At 35.0% G+C, this 19,554-nt stretch overlaps 15 protein-coding genes across 15 annotated transcripts; 6 read left to right on the top strand and 9 right to left on the bottom strand.

Annotated features, from left to right (window-relative positions):
- The first annotated feature begins 217 nt into the window (after positions 1–217).
- On the top strand, positions 218–628 carry LOC125780063 (histone H3). The gene has a single exon (XM_049461571.1). The coding sequence runs from the start codon at positions 218–220 to the stop codon at positions 626–628; it is 411 nt and encodes a 136-aa protein (XP_049317528.1).
- A 489-nt stretch (positions 629–1,117) lies between these two features.
- On the bottom strand, positions 1,118–1,586 carry LOC125780065 (histone H2A). The gene has a single exon (XM_049461573.1). The coding sequence runs from the start codon at positions 1,527–1,529 to the stop codon at positions 1,155–1,157; it is 375 nt and encodes a 124-aa protein (XP_049317530.1). The 5' UTR covers positions 1,530–1,586; the 3' UTR covers positions 1,118–1,154.
- A 198-nt stretch (positions 1,587–1,784) lies between these two features.
- On the top strand, positions 1,785–2,493 carry LOC125780066 (histone H2B). The gene has a single exon (XM_049461574.1). It carries the CDS (start codon positions 1,829–1,831, stop codon positions 2,198–2,200), a length of 372 nt encoding a protein of 123 aa, XP_049317531.1. The 5' UTR covers positions 1,785–1,828; the 3' UTR covers positions 2,201–2,493.
- A 648-nt stretch (positions 2,494–3,141) lies between these two features.
- Positions 3,142–3,915, bottom strand: LOC125780062 (histone H1-like). Its single transcript, XM_049461570.1, has one exon. The coding sequence runs from the start codon at positions 3,885–3,887 to the stop codon at positions 3,165–3,167; it is 723 nt and encodes a 240-aa protein (XP_049317527.1). The 5' UTR covers positions 3,888–3,915; the 3' UTR covers positions 3,142–3,164.
- Positions 3,916–4,925: 1,010 nt separating this feature from the next.
- Positions 4,926–5,276, bottom strand: LOC125780068 (histone H4). Its single transcript, XM_049461576.1, has one exon. The coding sequence runs from the start codon at positions 5,235–5,237 to the stop codon at positions 4,926–4,928; it is 312 nt and encodes a 103-aa protein (XP_049317533.1). The 5' UTR covers positions 5,238–5,276.
- A 289-nt stretch (positions 5,277–5,565) lies between these two features.
- On the top strand, positions 5,566–5,976 carry LOC125780064 (histone H3). Its single transcript, XM_049461572.1, has one exon. It carries the CDS (start codon positions 5,566–5,568, stop codon positions 5,974–5,976), a length of 411 nt encoding a protein of 136 aa, XP_049317529.1.
- Positions 5,977–6,686: 710 nt separating this feature from the next.
- On the bottom strand, positions 6,687–7,154 carry LOC125780080 (histone H2A). The gene has a single exon (XM_049461588.1). It carries the CDS (start codon positions 7,095–7,097, stop codon positions 6,723–6,725), a length of 375 nt encoding a protein of 124 aa, XP_049317545.1. The 5' UTR covers positions 7,098–7,154; the 3' UTR covers positions 6,687–6,722.
- Positions 7,155–7,360: 206 nt separating this feature from the next.
- LOC125780034 (histone H2B) lies at positions 7,361–7,814 on the top strand. The gene has a single exon (XM_049461541.1). It carries the CDS (start codon positions 7,397–7,399, stop codon positions 7,766–7,768), a length of 372 nt encoding a protein of 123 aa, XP_049317498.1. The 5' UTR covers positions 7,361–7,396; the 3' UTR covers positions 7,769–7,814.
- Positions 7,815–8,710: 896 nt separating this feature from the next.
- Positions 8,711–9,484, bottom strand: LOC125780078 (histone H1-like). The gene has a single exon (XM_049461586.1). The coding sequence runs from the start codon at positions 9,454–9,456 to the stop codon at positions 8,734–8,736; it is 723 nt and encodes a 240-aa protein (XP_049317543.1). The 5' UTR covers positions 9,457–9,484; the 3' UTR covers positions 8,711–8,733.
- Positions 9,485–10,494: 1,010 nt separating this feature from the next.
- LOC125780060 (histone H4) lies at positions 10,495–10,845 on the bottom strand. The gene has a single exon (XM_049461568.1). The coding sequence runs from the start codon at positions 10,804–10,806 to the stop codon at positions 10,495–10,497; it is 312 nt and encodes a 103-aa protein (XP_049317525.1). The 5' UTR covers positions 10,807–10,845.
- Positions 10,846–11,134: 289 nt separating this feature from the next.
- Positions 11,135–11,545, top strand: LOC125780057 (histone H3). The gene has a single exon (XM_049461564.1). The coding sequence runs from the start codon at positions 11,135–11,137 to the stop codon at positions 11,543–11,545; it is 411 nt and encodes a 136-aa protein (XP_049317521.1).
- A 489-nt stretch (positions 11,546–12,034) lies between these two features.
- Positions 12,035–12,503, bottom strand: LOC125780058 (histone H2A). Its single transcript, XM_049461566.1, has one exon. It carries the CDS (start codon positions 12,444–12,446, stop codon positions 12,072–12,074), a length of 375 nt encoding a protein of 124 aa, XP_049317523.1. The 5' UTR covers positions 12,447–12,503; the 3' UTR covers positions 12,035–12,071.
- A 206-nt stretch (positions 12,504–12,709) lies between these two features.
- Positions 12,710–13,451, top strand: LOC125780059 (histone H2B). The gene has a single exon (XM_049461567.1). The coding sequence runs from the start codon at positions 12,746–12,748 to the stop codon at positions 13,115–13,117; it is 372 nt and encodes a 123-aa protein (XP_049317524.1). The 5' UTR covers positions 12,710–12,745; the 3' UTR covers positions 13,118–13,451.
- A 607-nt stretch (positions 13,452–14,058) lies between these two features.
- On the bottom strand, positions 14,059–14,832 carry LOC125780055 (histone H1-like). Its single transcript, XM_049461562.1, has one exon. The coding sequence runs from the start codon at positions 14,802–14,804 to the stop codon at positions 14,082–14,084; it is 723 nt and encodes a 240-aa protein (XP_049317519.1). The 5' UTR covers positions 14,805–14,832; the 3' UTR covers positions 14,059–14,081.
- A 1,010-nt stretch (positions 14,833–15,842) lies between these two features.
- Positions 15,843–16,193, bottom strand: LOC125780061 (histone H4). The gene has a single exon (XM_049461569.1). It carries the CDS (start codon positions 16,152–16,154, stop codon positions 15,843–15,845), a length of 312 nt encoding a protein of 103 aa, XP_049317526.1. The 5' UTR covers positions 16,155–16,193.
- Positions 16,194–19,554: the final 3,361 nt, after the last annotated feature.

Here is a 19,554-nt window from a genome sequence, read left to right as displayed (position 1 = left end):
AGTCAACAACTAACAATGTGACTTACCTATATACAGAAAATTTCATCTCTTTCTAACACATGAATATAGTTAAGACTCCATCCACCCTGAAAATATGAACTTTTGAAACGTTATGAAGTATTTTATTACTTGTGCACAAATTATTAGTGTATGGTAAGATATATTAGTGCAGTGACTTTTCAGTTAAGGTGGAAATTAAATAAGTGCAGTGAAAAAAATGGCTCGTACAAAACAAACAGCCCGTAAATCGACTGGTGGTAAAGCACCACGCAAACAATTGGCAACCAAAGCAGCTCGTAAAAGTGCTCCGGCAACTGGTGGTGTAAAGAAACCTCATCGCTATCGCCCCGGTACAGTGGCATTACGTGAAATTCGTCGTTACCAAAAAAGTACTGAATTATTAATCCGAAAATTGCCATTCCAACGTTTGGTTCGAGAAATTGCTCAAGATTTCAAAACAGATTTACGTTTCCAAAGTTCTGCTGTTATGGCTCTACAGGAAGCAAGTGAAGCATATTTGGTTGGTCTGTTTGAGGATACAAATTTGTGCGCCATTCATGCAAAGCGTGTCACAATTATGCCAAAAGATATTCAATTGGCCAGACGTATTCGTGGAGAACGTGCTTAATTGAATTGAAGAAGATAAATATCCAAACGGTCCTTTTCAGGACCACAATTTCTCAACGAAAGATCAAAATTTTACATATAATGATAAAAATAAATACTCAAACGGTCCTTTTCAGGACCACAATTTCTCAACAAAAGATTAAAACTTTAAATCTAATGATATACTATATATTGTAGATAGAAATAAATTTACAAATTAAATTCCGCTTATAATCCACGGAACTGTACATGTGTACCACCACCTACTTTTTTTCGCTATTATTTACCTACTGTATTCTACCGTAAGTTGTCTCTGCAGATGACTTTACTTATACATTCATGAGTATGAATCTAATATTTGTTGTTATATGTGTATCGTATGTAACCAGTTTTATATAACGAATCAAGTTTTATTACTAATACATATGTAGTTTTTATGAAAGTAATATCAACCTCTTTGAATATAAATACTTTGTCGTCCTGAAAAGGACGGTTTTATTCTTTTTTTAGATAATATGTTAATAGTAAGACTTTTCGAGACCAGAAATTTATGCTTTTTTCTCAGTCTTCTTTGGTAAAAGTACAGCTTGAATATTTGGCAAAACACCACCTTGAGCAATAGTGACTCCAGATAATAGTTTATTCAATTCTTCATCATTACGGATGGCCAATTGTAAATGACGTGGAATAATTCTTGTCTTTTTGTTATCACGGGCAGCATTACCAGCCAATTCAAGAACTTCAGCTGCCAAATATTCCATAACAGCAGCTAAATATACGGGAGCACCAGCACCAACACGTTCAGCATAATTGCCTTTGCGCAACAAACGGTGTATACGGCCGACAGGAAATTGAAGCCCAGCACGATTTGAACGCGACTTTGCCTTGCCTTTCACTTTACCACCTTTACCACGTCCAGACATTTTTTAATATAATTTATTTAACACACGAAAAGGAAATATGAATCACTATAAGCTTGCACAACGTACACTGCACAATTCACTCACTTTATGTAAACTCTCCCAACATACTAACGCTGCTTATATACTTTTTCATTTCGTAGTCAAGGTAAATTGACATGACTTCGTGACTCTTCGTGCACCTTTCAACGACTTCTCGAATAGTTTATATGGAAAAATGTACTTTAAAGCAACTGCTTTATTGTGAGTATAGAATTTATTTCGAAAAGTGTTAGTGGAAAAGTGAAGTGAGAAAAAAAAACATGCCTCCTAAAACTAGTGGAAAAGCAGCAAAGAAGGCTGGTAAGGCCCAAAAAAATATTACCAAAAACGACAAGAAGAAGAAGCGTAAGAGGAAGGAAAGTTATGCTATTTACATTTATAAAGTGTTGAAGCAAGTACATCCTGATACTGGTATTTCATCAAAAGCCATGAGTATCATGAACAGTTTTGTGAATGATATTTTTGAGCGTATCGCTGCTGAAGCATCGCGTTTAGCTCATTACAATAAACGTTCAACTATCACTAGTCGCGAAATCCAAACTGCTGTACGTTTACTTTTGCCTGGTGAATTAGCCAAACATGCTGTGAGCGAAGGTACCAAAGCTGTCACTAAATACACAAGTTCCAAGTAATTTGTTCAAATGATAAAAAAAAATAGCAAAAAGGCCCTTTTCAGGGCCACAACATATAAATTAACAAAGAGATGATATATGAGTATACAAACACAGTATATGTACTAGTAGATTTGGCCATGCGTTGCTGTGGCAATAGTAATACTATGATAATAAACTATTGAATATAGAGTAAGTGTGGGTAATATGGTACTCCTGTGTTTTTTTGCAAAACTATTTAGTATAGGGTAATCCTAATTAGGAGCTGTGAAATTTCAAAGAAAAGAAAAAAAAATAAAATAAATATCTAATTGTCACCCTTTGTAAACGTTCATTACTCACTTATTTATAATTTATTATGCGGGTAACATTATACCATATTAACCTAACCATTTATACCATATTACCCGCGCGTTTTTCATAATGGCAATTTCTGACTTCTTTCACATTTTTAATCACAAATTTTATACCATATAATATTATGCATTTTAAGTAAAGGGCTATATTTGCCAATATTAAAATACTAGAAACAATTCAGTTTTGAAGGTTTTTTACAAATGTTTTCGCAGTTATAGCCTAAATACAAATTGGTATACCATATTACCCACACTTAATCTAGTGAAAATATCTAAATAAAGGATAAAAATCCAAGTACTAATGATTATGTTTACAAATACATAAATAAATACATTTTTTATTTATGAATTATTTTACTTATAATGTAATTGAGATATAAACATGACATGTAATTTTTATTGTATACATACATATATTTATCCTATACATTGAATGATATATATGAAAACACATAATACATACATATGTATGTGCACAATCATCATCAATTCATTTAATAATTAAAATTATTTTAATGTTCTTGCTAAAAATTCATTTTTGATCGATATGTTAAACATTTTTGTAGCCCTGAAAAGGGCTTATTTTATTTCTTATTTGCCACATAGTTTTTTTTTCTTCTACCTGGGCTTTACTTTTTAGATGGCGCTTTTTTGGCGACTGGCTTTTTATTGACCGCGGCTTTCTTGGTTTTAACACTAGGTGTTTTTGCTTTTAACGTCTTTGCTTTATTTGGAGTCGATTTAGCTTTAGCTGGTTTGGCTTTAACAGATCCAGTCTTTTTTGCATCCTTCGCTTTAGCCTTTTCACTTTTTTTCTTCTCTGCTGTTTTCTTGCTAGCAACACTTTTCTTCACTTTTTTCTCGCCACTTGCTTTCTTACCGCCAACTGCTGCCTTCTTCTTTGACGCCACACCATCTGTCGATTTCTTTTTGGGCTTCTTCTCAATGGATTTCACCGCTTTTGACTTCGATTTACCTTCACCGGATTTACTTGATTTATTGGCAGCCACTGATAATTTAAAAGAACCAGATGCACCCTTTCCTTTGGTTTGAATTAATTTACCACTAGTAACAGCAGATTTCAAATAACGCTTGATAAATGGTGCTAATTTTTGAGCATCACATTTGTATGTAGCACTAATGTACTTTTTAATAGCCAAAAGTGATGAGCCACCACGTTCTTTTAAATTCTTAATTGATGCATCAACCATTTGTTGAGTTGGTGGATGAGTAGGAGCGACTGAAGGCTTTTTTGGCTTAACTGCTTTTTTAGCAGCAACTTTTTTCTCAGAAATAGCAGAAGATCCGGCTACCGGAGAATTAACATTCGTAACAGCAATTGCTTCAGACATTTTCACTTTTATAAACTTTTATTTTGTATTTATTAAATACACACTTTACGCACTAATTTATAGATGAATTAATACCTTTAAATTGCTATACCTTCTTAAATTGAGAAGCGAGGTGAAAAGATGAGTAACAAAATTGAACGATCCAGTGCAATTTAACATCTCCAACGGACAAACTTTTAAGTTTATTTAATTTACTAAAAATCAAATATTTAATATAACAAACCATTTTATACGCAGTTTGATAGCCTAAATGTGTTGCTTTAATATTTTAATGCTCATATTTCTTTACGGTATATATTTTTCATTTAAAATGAATTTTTGTTCAAACTTTGCTCTCTAAAAGTCAAAATTTCCCTCTTTAAATTTAATTTTCTCAATTATTTTTAAATCAAACCTTAAATTTATTTTACAAATTTAAAATAATTTATATTAGCAATAATCTAAAGAAGTAATAAAATGTTTTCATTAAGAAATAAATATAAATAAAAATTAAAAAAATAACTTGAGGTTATTTGTTAGGGCCCTTGTGCGGTTATTCATTAACTATCAAGAGTATGTAAATGAAAAAGTCAAATTTAAACTTAAATGAAGTAAAATAATAGTATGTAAACAAAAAGCGGTTTTATGCGATCAATTCAAAATTTGTTAATATATTGTCGGATAAATTTCTACTCAAATCCTACATTAGTAATAATTTTATACTAAACTTACTTACCATACATACATATATACATCCATACACACATAGGTCCGTAGATAATGTAATTTTTATATCTACTCATATTCCGTTCCAACATACTTCCTCATAAATAATGTGAATGCAATATATACATATACATACGTATTTGGATATTTGATAAATAATATTAAATTGGAATGAATGCTAACTACAGGCAAATTAAGAATTGTGACAAAATTACTTTTAGATATGAATTTGTTATTTTTCGGTTAATTTATCATTATTTTGAATCTTCGTTTAATGAATATCGTGGTCCTGAAAAGGACCGTTTTGTTTTTTATATTTGATAGTAAAATTGTTTAACCGCCGAATCCATACAAGGTACGTCCTTGTCTCTTCAAAGCATATACAACATCCATTGCTGTAACTGTCTTCCTTTTAGCGTGTTCAGTATAGGTAACTGCATCACGGATAACATTCTCCAAAAATACTTTTAAGACTCCACGAGTTTCTTCATATATCAAACCAGATATACGTTTTACACCTCCACGACGAGCCAAACGCCGAATAGCAGGCTTAGTGATTCCCTGGATGTTATCACGTAAAACTTTACGATGACGCTTAGCACCACCTTTACCCAAGCCTTTTCCACCTTTGCCGCGACCAGTCATTTTTAACTTTTTAACTTTTACACTTTAACACTTTAACACTTTTACCAGCCGATCACTGCACGCTCTATAGATTTCTGAAGAACTAAATTATTGCACGTGTATTTATACAAAAGTCAACAACTAACAATGTGACTTACCTATATACAGAAAATTTCATCTCTTTCTAACACATGAATATAGTTAAGACTCCATCCACCCTGAAAATATGAACTTTTGAAACGTTATGAAGTATTTTATTACTTGTGCACAAATTATTAGTGTATGGTAAGATATATTAGTGCAGTGACTTTTCAGTTAAGGTGGAAATTAAATAAGTGCAGTGAAAAAAATGGCTCGTACAAAACAAACAGCCCGTAAATCGACTGGTGGTAAAGCACCACGCAAACAATTGGCAACCAAAGCAGCTCGTAAAAGTGCTCCGGCAACTGGTGGTGTAAAGAAACCTCATCGCTATCGCCCCGGTACAGTGGCATTACGTGAAATTCGTCGTTACCAAAAAAGTACTGAATTATTAATCCGAAAATTGCCATTCCAACGTTTGGTTCGAGAAATTGCTCAAGATTTCAAAACAGATTTACGTTTCCAAAGTTCTGCTGTTATGGCTCTACAGGAAGCAAGTGAAGCATATTTGGTTGGTCTGTTTGAGGATACAAATTTGTGCGCCATTCATGCAAAGCGTGTCACAATTATGCCAAAAGATATTCAATTGGCCAGACGTATTCGTGGAGAACGTGCTTAATTGAATTGAAGAAGATAAATATCCAAACGGTCCTTTTCAGGACCACAATTTCTCAACGAAAGATCAAAATTTTACATATAATGATAAAAATAAATACTCAAACGGTCCTTTTCAGGACCACAATTTCTCAACAAAAGATTAAAACTTTAAATCTAATGATATACTATATATTGTAGATAGAAATAAATTTACAAATTAAATTCCGCTTATAATCCACGGAACTGTACATGTGTACCACCACCTACTTTTTTTCGCTATTATTTACCTACTGTATTCTACCGTAAGTTGTCTCTGCAGATGACTTTACTTATACATTCATGAGTATGAATCTAATATTTGTTGTTATATGTGTATCGTATGTAACCAGTTTTATATAACGAATCAAGTTTTATTACTAATACATATGTAGTTTTTATGAAAGTAATATCAACCTCTTTGAATATAAATACTTTGTCGTCCTGAAAAGGACGGTTTTATTCTTTTTTTAGATAATATGTTCTCATTACCTTCTACTCCCTTGTGCCCTGGTACCCAGATTAGATGTACCCGATTGCACAGGGACAGGCGGTTTAGCCTTTCTATACATTCCTCGACTAAAAGCGATGTGGTCTCATATGATAGAATCGCTTTTAGTGCCGCTTGACTATCACTGAGAATAGCTATGCGCTGGTTGCGATAGTTGCGGCTGAGGTTGACTTCCGCGCATAGATAATATGTTAATAGTAAGACTTTTCGAGACCAGAAATTTATGCTTTTTTCTCAGTCTTCTTTGGTAAAAGTACAGCTTGAATATTTGGCAAAACACCACCTTGAGCAATAGTGACTCCAGATAATAGTTTATTCAATTCTTCATCATTACGGATGGCCAATTGTAAATGACGTGGAATAATTCTTGTCTTTTTGTTATCACGGGCAGCATTACCAGCCAATTCAAGAACTTCAGCTGCCAAATATTCCATAACAGCAGCTAAATATACGGGAGCACCAGCACCAACACGTTCAGCATAATTGCCTTTGCGCAACAAACGGTGTATACGGCCGACAGGAAATTGAAGCCCAGCACGATTTGAACGCGACTTTGCCTTGCCTTTCACTTTACCACCTTTACCACGTCCAGACATTTTTTAATATAATTTATTTAACACACGAAAAGGAAATATGAATCACTATAAGCTTGCACAACGTACACTGCACAATTCACTCACTTTATGTAAACTCTCCCAACATACTAACGCTGCTTATATACTTTTTCATTTCGTAGTCAAGGTAAATTGACATGACTTCGTGACTCTTCGTGCACCTTTCAACGACTTCTCGAATAGTTTATATGGAAAAATGTACTTTAAAGCAACTGCTTTATTGTGAGTATAGAATTTATTTCGAAAAGTGTTAGTGGAAAAGTGAAGTGAGAAAAAAAAACATGCCTCCTAAAACTAGTGGAAAAGCAGCAAAGAAGGCTGGTAAGGCCCAAAAAAATATTACCAAAAACGACAAGAAGAAGAAGCGTAAGAGGAAGGAAAGTTATGCTATTTACATTTATAAAGTGTTGAAGCAAGTACATCCTGATACTGGTATTTCATCAAAAGCCATGAGTATCATGAACAGTTTTGTGAATGATATTTTTGAGCGTATCGCTGCTGAAGCATCGCGTTTAGCTCATTACAATAAACGTTCAACTATCACTAGTCGCGAAATCCAAACTGCTGTACGTTTACTTTTGCCTGGTGAATTAGCCAAACATGCTGTGAGCGAAGGTACCAAAGCTGTCACTAAATACACAAGTTCCAAGTAATTTGTTCAAATGATAAAAAAAAAATAGCAAAAAGGCCCTTTTCAGGGCCACAACATATAAATTAACAAAGAGATGATATATGAGTATACAAACACAGTATATGTACTAGTAGATTTGGCCATGCGTTGCTGTGGCAATAGTAATACTATGATAATAAACTATTGAATATAGAGTAAGTGTGGGTAATATGGTACTCCTGTGTTTTTTTGCAAAACTATTTAGTATAGGGTAATCCTAATTAGGAGCTGTGAAATTTCAAAGAAAAGAAAAAAAAATAAAATAAATATCTAATTGTCACCCTTTGTAAACGTTCATTACTCACTTATTTATAATTTATTATGCGGGTAACATTATACCATATTAACCTAACCATTTATACCATATTACCCGCGCGTTTTTCATAATGGCAATTTCTGACTTCTTTCACATTTTTAATCACAAATTTTATACCATATAATATTATGCATTTTAAGTAAAGGGCTATATTTGCCAATATTAAAATACTAGAAACAATTCAGTTTTGAAGGTTTTTTACAAATGTTTTCGCAGTTATAGCCTAAATACAAATTGGTATACCATATTACCCACACTTAATCTAGTGAAAATATCTAAATAAAGGATAAAAATCCAAGTACTAATGATTATGTTTACAAATACATAAATAAATACATTTTTTATTTATGAATTATTTTACTTATAATGTAATTGAGATATAAACATGACATGTAATTTTTATTGTATACATACATATATTTATCCTATACATTGAATGATATATATGAAAACACATAATACATACATATGTATGTGCACAATCATCATCAATTCATTTAATAATTAAAATTATTTTAATGTTCTTGCTAAAAATTCATTTTTGATCGATATGTTAAACATTTTTGTAGCCCTGAAAAGGGCTTATTTTATTTCTTATTTGCCACATAGTTTTTTTTTCTTCTACCTGGGCTTTACTTTTTAGATGGCGCTTTTTTGGCGACTGGCTTTTTATTGACCGCGGCTTTCTTGGTTTTAACACTAGGTGTTTTTGCTTTTAACGTCTTTGCTTTATTTGGAGTCGATTTAGCTTTAGCTGGTTTGGCTTTAACAGATCCAGTCTTTTTTGCATCCTTCGCTTTAGCCTTTTCACTTTTTTTCTTCTCTGCTGTTTTCTTGCTAGCAACACTTTTCTTCACTTTTTTCTCGCCACTTGCTTTCTTACCGCCAACTGCTGCCTTCTTCTTTGACGCCACACCATCTGTCGATTTCTTTTTGGGCTTCTTCTCAATGGATTTCACCGCTTTTGACTTCGATTTACCTTCACCGGATTTACTTGATTTATTGGCAGCCACTGATAATTTAAAAGAACCAGATGCACCCTTTCCTTTGGTTTGAATTAATTTACCACTAGTAACAGCAGATTTCAAATAACGCTTGATAAATGGTGCTAATTTTTGAGCATCACATTTGTATGTAGCACTAATGTACTTTTTAATAGCCAAAAGTGATGAGCCACCACGTTCTTTTAAATTCTTAATTGATGCATCAACCATTTGTTGAGTTGGTGGATGAGTAGGAGCGACTGAAGGCTTTTTTGGCTTAACTGCTTTTTTAGCAGCAACTTTTTTCTCAGAAATAGCAGAAGATCCGGCTACCGGAGAATTAACATTCGTAACAGCAATTGCTTCAGACATTTTCACTTTTATAAACTTTTATTTTGTATTTATTAAATACACACTTTACGCACTAATTTATAGATGAATTAATACCTTTAAATTGCTATACCTTCTTAAATTGAGAAGCGAGGTGAAAAGATGAGTAACAAAATTGAACGATCCAGTGCAATTTAACATCTCCAACGGACAAACTTTTAAGTTTATTTAATTTACTAAAAATCAAATATTTAATATAACAAACCATTTTATACGCAGTTTGATAGCCTAAATGTGTTGCTTTAATATTTTAATGCTCATATTTCTTTACGGTATATATTTTTCATTTAAAATGAATTTTTGTTCAAACTTTGCTCTCTAAAAGTCAAAATTTCCCTCTTTAAATTTAATTTTCTCAATTATTTTTAAATCAAACCTTAAATTTATTTTACAAATTTAAAATAATTTATATTAGCAATAATCTAAAGAAGTAATAAAATGTTTTCATTAAGAAATAAATATAAATAAAAATTAAAAAAATAACTTGAGGTTATTTGTTAGGGCCCTTGTGCGGTTATTCATTAACTATCAAGAGTATGTAAATGAAAAAGTCAAATTTAAACTTAAATGAAGTAAAATAATAGTATGTAAACAAAAAGCGGTTTTATGCGATCAATTCAAAATTTGTTAATATATTGTCGGATAAATTTCTACTCAAATCCTACATTAGTAATAATTTTATACTAAACTTACTTACCATACATACATATATACATCCATACACACATAGGTCCGTAGATAATGTAATTTTTATATCTACTCATATTCCGTTCCAACATACTTCCTCATAAATAATGTGAATGCAATATATACATATACATACGTATTTGGATATTTGATAAATAATATTAAATTGGAATGAATGCTAACTACAGGCAAATTAAGAATTGTGACAAAATTACTTTTAGATATGAATTTGTTATTTTTCGGTTAATTTATCATTATTTTGAATCTTCGTTTAATGAATATCGTGGTCCTGAAAAGGACCGTTTTGTTTTTTATATTTGATAGTAAAATTGTTTAACCGCCGAATCCATACAAGGTACGTCCTTGTCTCTTCAAAGCATATACAACATCCATTGCTGTAACTGTCTTCCTTTTAGCGTGTTCAGTATAGGTAACTGCATCACGGATAACATTCTCCAAAAATACTTTTAAGACTCCACGAGTTTCTTCATATATCAAACCAGATATACGTTTTACACCTCCACGACGAGCCAAACGCCGAATAGCAGGCTTAGTGATTCCCTGGATGTTATCACGTAAAACTTTACGATGACGCTTAGCACCACCTTTACCCAAGCCTTTTCCACCTTTGCCGCGACCAGTCATTTTTAACTTTTTAACTTTTACACTTTAACACTTTAACACTTTTACCAGCCGATCACTGCACGCTCTATAGATTTCTGAAGAACTAAATTATTGCACGTGTATTTATACAAAAGTCAACAACTAACAATGTGACTTACCTATATACAGAAAATTTCATCTCTTTCTAACACATGAATATAGTTAAGACTCCATCCACCCTGAAAATATGAACTTTTGAAACGTTATGAAGTATTTTATTACTTGTGCACAAATTATTAGTGTATGGTAAGATATATTAGTGCAGTGACTTTTCAGTTAAGGTGGAAATTAAATAAGTGCAGTGAAAAAAATGGCTCGTACAAAACAAACAGCCCGTAAATCGACTGGTGGTAAAGCACCACGCAAACAATTGGCAACCAAAGCAGCTCGTAAAAGTGCTCCGGCAACTGGTGGTGTAAAGAAACCTCATCGCTATCGCCCCGGTACAGTGGCATTACGTGAAATTCGTCGTTACCAAAAAAGTACTGAATTATTAATCCGAAAATTGCCATTCCAACGTTTGGTTCGAGAAATTGCTCAAGATTTCAAAACAGATTTACGTTTCCAAAGTTCTGCTGTTATGGCTCTACAGGAAGCAAGTGAAGCATATTTGGTTGGTCTGTTTGAGGATACAAATTTGTGCGCCATTCATGCAAAGCGTGTCACAATTATGCCAAAAGATATTCAATTGGCCAGACGTATTCGTGGAGAACGTGCTTAATTGAATTGAAGAAGATAAATATCCAAACGGTCCTTTTCAGGACCACAATTTCTCAACGAAAGATCAAAATTTTACATATAATGATAAAAATAAATACTCAAACGGTCCTTTTCAGGACCACAATTTCTCAACAAAAGATTAAAACTTTAAATCTAATGATATACTATATATTGTAGATAGAAATAAATTTACAAATTAAATTCCGCTTATAATCCACGGAACTGTACATGTGTACCACCACCTACTTTTTTTCGCTATTATTTACCTACTGTATTCTACCGTAAGTTGTCTCTGCAGATGACTTTACTTATACATTCATGAGTATGAATCTAATATTTGTTGTTATATGTGTATCGTATGTAACCAGTTTTATATAACGAATCAAGTTTTATTACTAATACATATGTAGTTTTTATGAAAGTAATATCAACCTCTTTGAATATAAATACTTTGTCGTCCTGAAAAGGACGGTTTTATTCTTTTTTTAGATAATATGTTAATAGTAAGACTTTTCGAGACCAGAAATTTATGCTTTTTTCTCAGTCTTCTTTGGTAAAAGTACAGCTTGAATATTTGGCAAAACACCACCTTGAGCAATAGTGACTCCAGATAATAGTTTATTCAATTCTTCATCATTACGGATGGCCAATTGTAAATGACGTGGAATAATTCTTGTCTTTTTGTTATCACGGGCAGCATTACCAGCCAATTCAAGAACTTCAGCTGCCAAATATTCCATAACAGCAGCTAAATATACGGGAGCACCAGCACCAACACGTTCAGCATAATTGCCTTTGCGCAACAAACGGTGTATACGGCCGACAGGAAATTGAAGCCCAGCACGATTTGAACGCGACTTTGCCTTGCCTTTCACTTTACCACCTTTACCACGTCCAGACATTTTTTAATATAATTTATTTAACACACGAAAAGGAAATATGAATCACTATAAGCTTGCACAACGTACACTGCACAATTCACTCACTTTATGTAAACTCTCCCAACATACTAACGCTGCTTATATACTTTTTCATTTCGTAGTCAAGGTAAATTGACATGACTTCGTGACTCTTCGTGCACCTTTCAACGACTTCTCGAATAGTTTATATGGAAAAATGTACTTTAAAGCAACTGCTTTATTGTGAGTATAGAATTTATTTCGAAAAGTGTTAGTGGAAAAGTGAAGTGAGAAAAAAAAACATGCCTCCTAAAACTAGTGGAAAAGCAGCAAAGAAGGCTGGTAAGGCCCAAAAAAATATTACCAAAAACGACAAGAAGAAGAAGCGTAAGAGGAAGGAAAGTTATGCTATTTACATTTATAAAGTGTTGAAGCAAGTACATCCTGATACTGGTATTTCATCAAAAGCCATGAGTATCATGAACAGTTTTGTGAATGATATTTTTGAGCGTATCGCTGCTGAAGCATCGCGTTTAGCTCATTACAATAAACGTTCAACTATCACTAGTCGCGAAATCCAAACTGCTGTACGTTTACTTTTGCCTGGTGAATTAGCCAAACATGCTGTGAGCGAAGGTACCAAAGCTGTCACTAAATACACAAGTTCCAAGTAATTTGTTCAAATGATAAAAAAAAATAGCAAAAAGGCCCTTTTCAGGGCCACAACATATAAATTAACAAAGAGATGATATATGAGTATACAAACACAGTATATGTACTAGTAGATTTGGCCATGCGTTGCTGTGGCAATAGTAATACTATGATAATAAACTATTGAATATAGAGTAAGTGTGGGTAATATGGTACTCCTGTGTTTTTTTGCAAAACTATTTAGTATAGGGTAATCCTAATTAGGAGCTGTGAAATTTCAAAGAAAAGAAAAAAAAATAAAATAAATATCTAATTGTCACCCTTTGTAAACGTTCATTACTCACTTATTTATAATTTATTATGCGGGTAACATTATACCATATTAACCTAACCATTTATACCATATTACCCGCGCGTTTTTCATAATGGCAATTTCTGACTTCTTTCACATTTTTAATCACAAATTTTATACCATATAATATTATGCATTTTAAGTAAAGGGCTATATTTGCCAATATTAAAATACTAGAAACAATTCAGTTTTGAAGGTTTTTTACAAATGTTTTCGCAGTTATAGCCTAAATACAAATTGGTATACCATATTACCCACACTTAATCTAGTGAAAATATCTAAATAAAGGATAAAAATCCAAGTACTAATGATTATGTTTACAAATACATAAATAAATACATTTTTTATTTATGAATTATTTTACTTATAATGTAATTGAGATATAAACATGACATGTAATTTTTATTGTATACATACATATATTTATCCTATACATTGAATGATATATATGAAAACACATAATACATACATATGTATGTGCACAATCATCATCAATTCATTTAATAATTAAAATTATTTTAATGTTCTTGCTAAAAATTCATTTTTGATCGATATGTTAAACATTTTTGTAGCCCTGAAAAGGGCTTATTTTATTTCTTATTTGCCACATAGTTTTTTTTTCTTCTACCTGGGCTTTACTTTTTAGATGGCGCTTTTTTGGCGACTGGCTTTTTATTGACCGCGGCTTTCTTGGTTTTAACACTAGGTGTTTTTGCTTTTAACGTCTTTGCTTTATTTGGAGTCGATTTAGCTTTAGCTGGTTTGGCTTTAACAGATCCAGTCTTTTTTGCATCCTTCGCTTTAGCCTTTTCACTTTTTTTCTTCTCTGCTGTTTTCTTGCTAGCAACACTTTTCTTCACTTTTTTCTCGCCACTTGCTTTCTTACCGCCAACTGCTGCCTTCTTCTTTGACGCCACACCATCTGTCGATTTCTTTTTGGGCTTCTTCTCAATGGATTTCACCGCTTTTGACTTCGATTTACCTTCACCGGATTTACTTGATTTATTGGCAGCCACTGATAATTTAAAAGAACCAGATGCACCCTTTCCTTTGGTTTGAATTAATTTACCACTAGTAACAGCAGATTTCAAATAACGCTTGATAAATGGTGCTAATTTTTGAGCATCACATTTGTATGTAGCACTAATGTACTTTTTAATAGCCAAAAGTGATGAGCCACCACGTTCTTTTAAATTCTTAATTGATGCATCAACCATTTGTTGAGTTGGTGGATGAGTAGGAGCGACTGAAGGCTTTTTTGGCTTAACTGCTTTTTTAGCAGCAACTTTTTTCTCAGAAATAGCAGAAGATCCGGCTACCGGAGAATTAACATTCGTAACAGCAATTGCTTCAGACATTTTCACTTTTATAAACTTTTATTTTGTATTTATTAAATACACACTTTACGCACTAATTTATAGATGAATTAATACCTTTAAATTGCTATACCTTCTTAAATTGAGAAGCGAGGTGAAAAGATGAGTAACAAAATTGAACGATCCAGTGCAATTTAACATCTCCAACGGACAAACTTTTAAGTTTATTTAATTTACTAAAAATCAAATATTTAATATAACAAACCATTTTATACGCAGTTTGATAGCCTAAATGTGTTGCTTTAATATTTTAATGCTCATATTTCTTTACGGTATATATTTTTCATTTAAAATGAATTTTTGTTCAAACTTTGCTCTCTAAAAGTCAAAATTTCCCTCTTTAAATTTAATTTTCTCAATTATTTTTAAATCAAACCTTAAATTTATTTTACAAATTTAAAATAATTTATATTAGCAATAATCTAAAGAAGTAATAAAATGTTTTCATTAAGAAATAAATATAAATAAAAATTAAAAAAATAACTTGAGGTTATTTGTTAGGGCCCTTGTGCGGTTATTCATTAACTATCAAGAGTATGTAAATGAAAAAGTCAAATTTAAACTTAAATGAAGTAAAATAATAGTATGTAAACAAAAAGCGGTTTTATGCGATCAATTCAAAATTTGTTAATATATTGTCGGATAAATTTCTACTCAAATCCTACATTAGTAATAATTTTATACTAAACTTACTTACCATACATACATATATACATCCATACACACATAGGTCCGTAGATAATGTAATTTTTATATCTACTCATATTCCGTTCCAACATACTTCCTCATAAATAATGTGAATGCAATATATACATATACATACGTATTTGGATATTTGATAAATAATATTAAATTGGAATGAATGCTAACTACAGGCAAATTAAGAATTGTGACAAAATTACTTTTAGATATGAATTTGTTATTTTTCGGTTAATTTATCATTATTTTGAATCTTCGTTTAATGAATATCGTGGTCCTGAAAAGGACCGTTTTGTTTTTTATATTTGATAGTAAAATTGTTTAACCGCCGAATCCATACAAGGTACGTCCTTGTCTCTTCAAAGCATATACAACATCCATTGCTGTAACTGTCTTCCTTTTAGCGTGTTCAGTATAGGTAACTGCATCACGGATAACATTCTCCAAAAATACTTTTAAGACTCCACGAGTTTCTTCATATATCAAACCAGATATACGTTTTACACCTCCACGACGAGCCAAACGCCGAATAGCAGGCTTAGTGATTCCCTGGATGTTATCACGTAAAACTTTACGATGACGCTTAGCACCACCTTTACCCAAGCCTTTTCCACCTTTGCCGCGACCAGTCATTTTTAACTTTTTAACTTTTACACTTTAACACTTTAACACTTTTACCAGCCGATCACTGCACGCTCTATAGATTTCTGAAGAACTAAATTATTGCACGTGTATTTATACAAAAGTCAACAACTAACAATGTGACTTACCTATATACAGAAAATTTCATCTCTTTCTAACACATGAATATAGTTAAGACTCCATCCACCCTGAAAATATGAACTTTTGAAACGTTATGAAGTATTTTATTACTTGTGCACAAATTATTAGTGTATGGTAAGATCATAGCCAGTCTAACAGCAGACAGCAACGCGAACGGACGTGTAGTAGCGCAAGCAAACGCAAACAAACGCAAAACGTAAAGCTTAGCAAGGCCGTATGCCTGCTTAGCTACACAAATCGATACAGCAACAGTGCAGTGAAACTACAAAACAACAGTGCAGTGAAAAATTACAGTGCAGTTAGTGATCAGTGCAGTGCACAGTGTATAAAGTGAAAAAGTGACACAAAAAACATTGAAAGGGGAAAACATTGCGAGTTGCAAAAACTCAGCAATGAATTTCCCAAACCCTGAATCCTTGAGCGAGGTCGAGCTTACCGCCCTCGTTAAAGACCTCCGTGGGTATCTGCTCAGAGTAGAGCACTTACTCAGTAAGCATAACCCCATCTCCACAAACCCCAACGATATCCCAAACGATATCCCAAACGACAATGACAACGACGCTACTACCTCAAACTCTCCCGAAAATGCTCAAATGAGCATCGATCCGCCCGATGACACCGTGTTCATCGAAGTCCGCCGTCGGAAAAAACCCAAACGGGAAAACCCCAAACGGGAAGAACCCAAACGGGAAATCCCAAAACGGCGCCGCACCACATCCCCTCCTGAAACCATCAAAATTGATGACTTTCTCTCATCATCCTCTTCCGATGAGAGCGAAGACCTAACCCCTCCTAAGGAAAGAAACCCTCCTCCTATTCGAATCCTCAAGAAGGAATCATGGGAGAAAGTGAGTTCTGGTCTGCGCAAAGCAGACATTCACATCCGATCGGCTAAAGTTGTATCTGAAGCCATCATCGTGTACCCGGAAACCGTTGACGGTTTCCGGGAACTTACCTCCGCCTTAGAAAGGCATGAAATCCCGTACACGACAAATCAGCTCCATCAAGACAAGGACCTGATTGTCGTGATCAGAGGCGTCCTCGAATGCCTCGACGACGAAACCGTCCTCAATGAATTGAGGATGAAAAATGCAGCGGTGAAGAGTATTCATCGCATGCGCAGGGGCCCAAAAATATGGCCCCTAATAACCGTCAACCTTGACCCTTCGCACTCCTCAGCGAAGGCGATTTTTGACCTAAAGACAATCGCTGGCCTCAGCGTCAGAGTAGAGGCAAAGCGTAAGTCGAAGGTAATTCCACAATGCCTCCGGTGCCTCAACTTCGCCCACACAGCAAACTACTGTTTCGCTCCCTGGGCCTGCGCCTTCTGCGGTCGCTCCCACGCCACGGCTTCCTGCGCTCTCAAAGAGCAGAAAAACGCGAAGCCCACCTGCATTCACTGCAAGGGCCCACATCGCGCCACTTATCGGGGTTGCCCTAAAGCCCCACAAAAACACCAACCCGGACCTCCAAAAAAGGTCCAAAAGACCCCCAAAGCTCTCCCACAAAGAGCTACCCGCCCCCCGGCACAGACCACACCACAACCTCAACCCCAACCCCAACCACGAGTCCAAGGGCCAACTCGCTCATACGCCGAGGTTGCCAAAAACGCCAAAAACGCAAATAAAAACCCAACGCCTAATCCTGTCCCAAACATTGCCCACCTAGAGAAGCTTTTTCGGGACTTCCTGTCCACAGTCTTCAGGAACTAAAAGCGGCCTGATAATCCTAAATTGGAACGCCAACGGGCTTTGCACTCCCAAAAAGACCGAGCTCATCCAGCTCATAAAAGAAAAATCCATTGATGTCGTCTGCATCACCGAAACCCACCTAAACCCCAAAAAATCCCTTTATATCCCGAACTTCACAATCTACAGAAACGACCGCCCAGATTCCAAAGGGGGCGGTGTCGCCATCTGTGTGAAGAGCTCTATCCACCACCTAGCCGCCAACACTGGCCCCTCAACACTCGAGGCTGTAGGAATTGACGTATTCCTCAACTCAAGCAGGCACAGGATCATCACTGTGTATATCCCTCCTGACAAAAGTCCTCTCAACATTTCATCCCTCTTCAACTCCTCCACCCCTACCATTATCGCAGGCGATTTCAACTCTAAATATAGGATTTGGAACCGTTCTACGAATAATGCTAACGGGTTAACCCTCTGGAGAATGTCTCTCCAGCACAACTTCAACATCGAAGCTCCCTCCGAACCGACCTACCACCCTACAAGTCCCAGATTCCAAGCAAGCACTTTGGACTTATTCCTTACAAAAAATGTGACCCTCAACAGAGACCCCTGGACCCTCCCTGAGCTCAGTTCAGACCACTCCCCGGTCTACCTGGAGCTCGCAAATCGCCCCCTACTTTCTCCTCGGTTAAAGACCAAAACCGACTTCCTCCACCTGAAATTCTTGCTGGAAACCTCCGCTTTCACCTGCACCCAAATCAACTCCATAGCTGAGCTTGATAAAGCGGTCACAGATCTAACGGAGGAAATCCAAAGGGCAATAATTTCAGCCACCTCCTCAATAGAACCTACCACTAACCCAAATAACCTTCCCCCACGTATCCGCGCACTCATCGCCAGGAAAAACAAAATCCGCAAACTCTGGCAAAAACACAGACTTCCCCAACTACGCCAAACTCTAAATTCCACTCAAAGGGAATTAAAGGTTCTCCTCCTCCAAAGAAGTTCTGAAGACTTCAATTCCTTTATCGCTGAAGCCGAACAGCATCCTAAAAGTTGCTGGAAGGTTATCAGATCCTTAAGAAACCGCAAACCCCACCCCCCAGCCCTAATTAAAGACGGAATCTCTTACCCACAGGACAAGGACAAAGCCAACATCTTTGCCCAATCCCTTAAAAATCAATGCTCTCCCTTTCCAAGCTCCCAAAAATTCTCTTCTTTTCACGAAGAAGTATCAGAAACTGTCCGGGGCACAACCTTCCAGACGGTCGAGTTTCAGCCCACCTCCCCCAAAGAAGTCTCTGAGGCTATCCGCTCCCTCAAAAACCGGAAAGCTCCAGGTCACGACAGTATCGGTAACGGCATCTTAAAAATCCTACCGCGCAAACACCTTGTTGCCCTAAACAACATCATAAATGCCATGATGCGTTTCCAACATTTTCCCCCGGCCTGGAAAGCCGCTACAGTCGTCTTTCTTCCCAAACAGGGAAAACCACTAAGCGATCCGGCAAGCCATCGCCCCATCAGCCTACTCTGCACCCTCAGCAAAGTAGCAGAAA

This window comes from Bactrocera dorsalis, unplaced genomic scaffold (genome assembly GCF_023373825.1).
Source record: "Bactrocera dorsalis isolate Fly_Bdor unplaced genomic scaffold, ASM2337382v1 BdCtg057, whole genome shotgun sequence".
Taxonomy (NCBI): Eukaryota; Metazoa; Arthropoda; class Insecta; order Diptera; family Tephritidae; genus Bactrocera; species Bactrocera dorsalis.
Note: the sequence above shows the minus strand (reverse complement) of the source record. Positions and strands in the feature narration are given on the sequence as shown.

Excerpts from the sequence above, each read along its gene's own strand:
- LOC125780055 (XM_049461562.1), bottom strand. The coding sequence starts at position 14,804 with ATGTCTGAAGCAATTGCTGTTACGAATGTTAATTCTCCGGTAGCCGGA.
- LOC125780068 (XM_049461576.1), bottom strand. The coding sequence starts at position 5,237 with ATGACTGGTCGCGGCAAAGGTGGAAAAGGCTTGGGTAAAGGTGGTGCT.
- LOC125780060 (XM_049461568.1), bottom strand. The coding sequence starts at position 10,806 with ATGACTGGTCGCGGCAAAGGTGGAAAAGGCTTGGGTAAAGGTGGTGCT.
- LOC125780059 (XM_049461567.1), top strand. The coding sequence starts at position 12,746 with ATGCCTCCTAAAACTAGTGGAAAAGCAGCAAAGAAGGCTGGTAAGGCC.
- LOC125780057 (XM_049461564.1), top strand. The coding sequence starts at position 11,135 with ATGGCTCGTACAAAACAAACAGCCCGTAAATCGACTGGTGGTAAAGCA.
- LOC125780064 (XM_049461572.1), top strand. The coding sequence starts at position 5,566 with ATGGCTCGTACAAAACAAACAGCCCGTAAATCGACTGGTGGTAAAGCA.
- LOC125780063 (XM_049461571.1), top strand. The coding sequence starts at position 218 with ATGGCTCGTACAAAACAAACAGCCCGTAAATCGACTGGTGGTAAAGCA.
- LOC125780034 (XM_049461541.1), top strand. The coding sequence starts at position 7,397 with ATGCCTCCTAAAACTAGTGGAAAAGCAGCAAAGAAGGCTGGTAAGGCC.
- LOC125780061 (XM_049461569.1), bottom strand. The coding sequence starts at position 16,154 with ATGACTGGTCGCGGCAAAGGTGGAAAAGGCTTGGGTAAAGGTGGTGCT.
- LOC125780066 (XM_049461574.1), top strand. The coding sequence starts at position 1,829 with ATGCCTCCTAAAACTAGTGGAAAAGCAGCAAAGAAGGCTGGTAAGGCC.
- LOC125780080 (XM_049461588.1), bottom strand. The coding sequence starts at position 7,097 with ATGTCTGGACGTGGTAAAGGTGGTAAAGTGAAAGGCAAGGCAAAGTCG.
- LOC125780058 (XM_049461566.1), bottom strand. The coding sequence starts at position 12,446 with ATGTCTGGACGTGGTAAAGGTGGTAAAGTGAAAGGCAAGGCAAAGTCG.
- LOC125780078 (XM_049461586.1), bottom strand. The coding sequence starts at position 9,456 with ATGTCTGAAGCAATTGCTGTTACGAATGTTAATTCTCCGGTAGCCGGA.
- LOC125780065 (XM_049461573.1), bottom strand. The coding sequence starts at position 1,529 with ATGTCTGGACGTGGTAAAGGTGGTAAAGTGAAAGGCAAGGCAAAGTCG.
- LOC125780062 (XM_049461570.1), bottom strand. The coding sequence starts at position 3,887 with ATGTCTGAAGCAATTGCTGTTACGAATGTTAATTCTCCGGTAGCCGGA.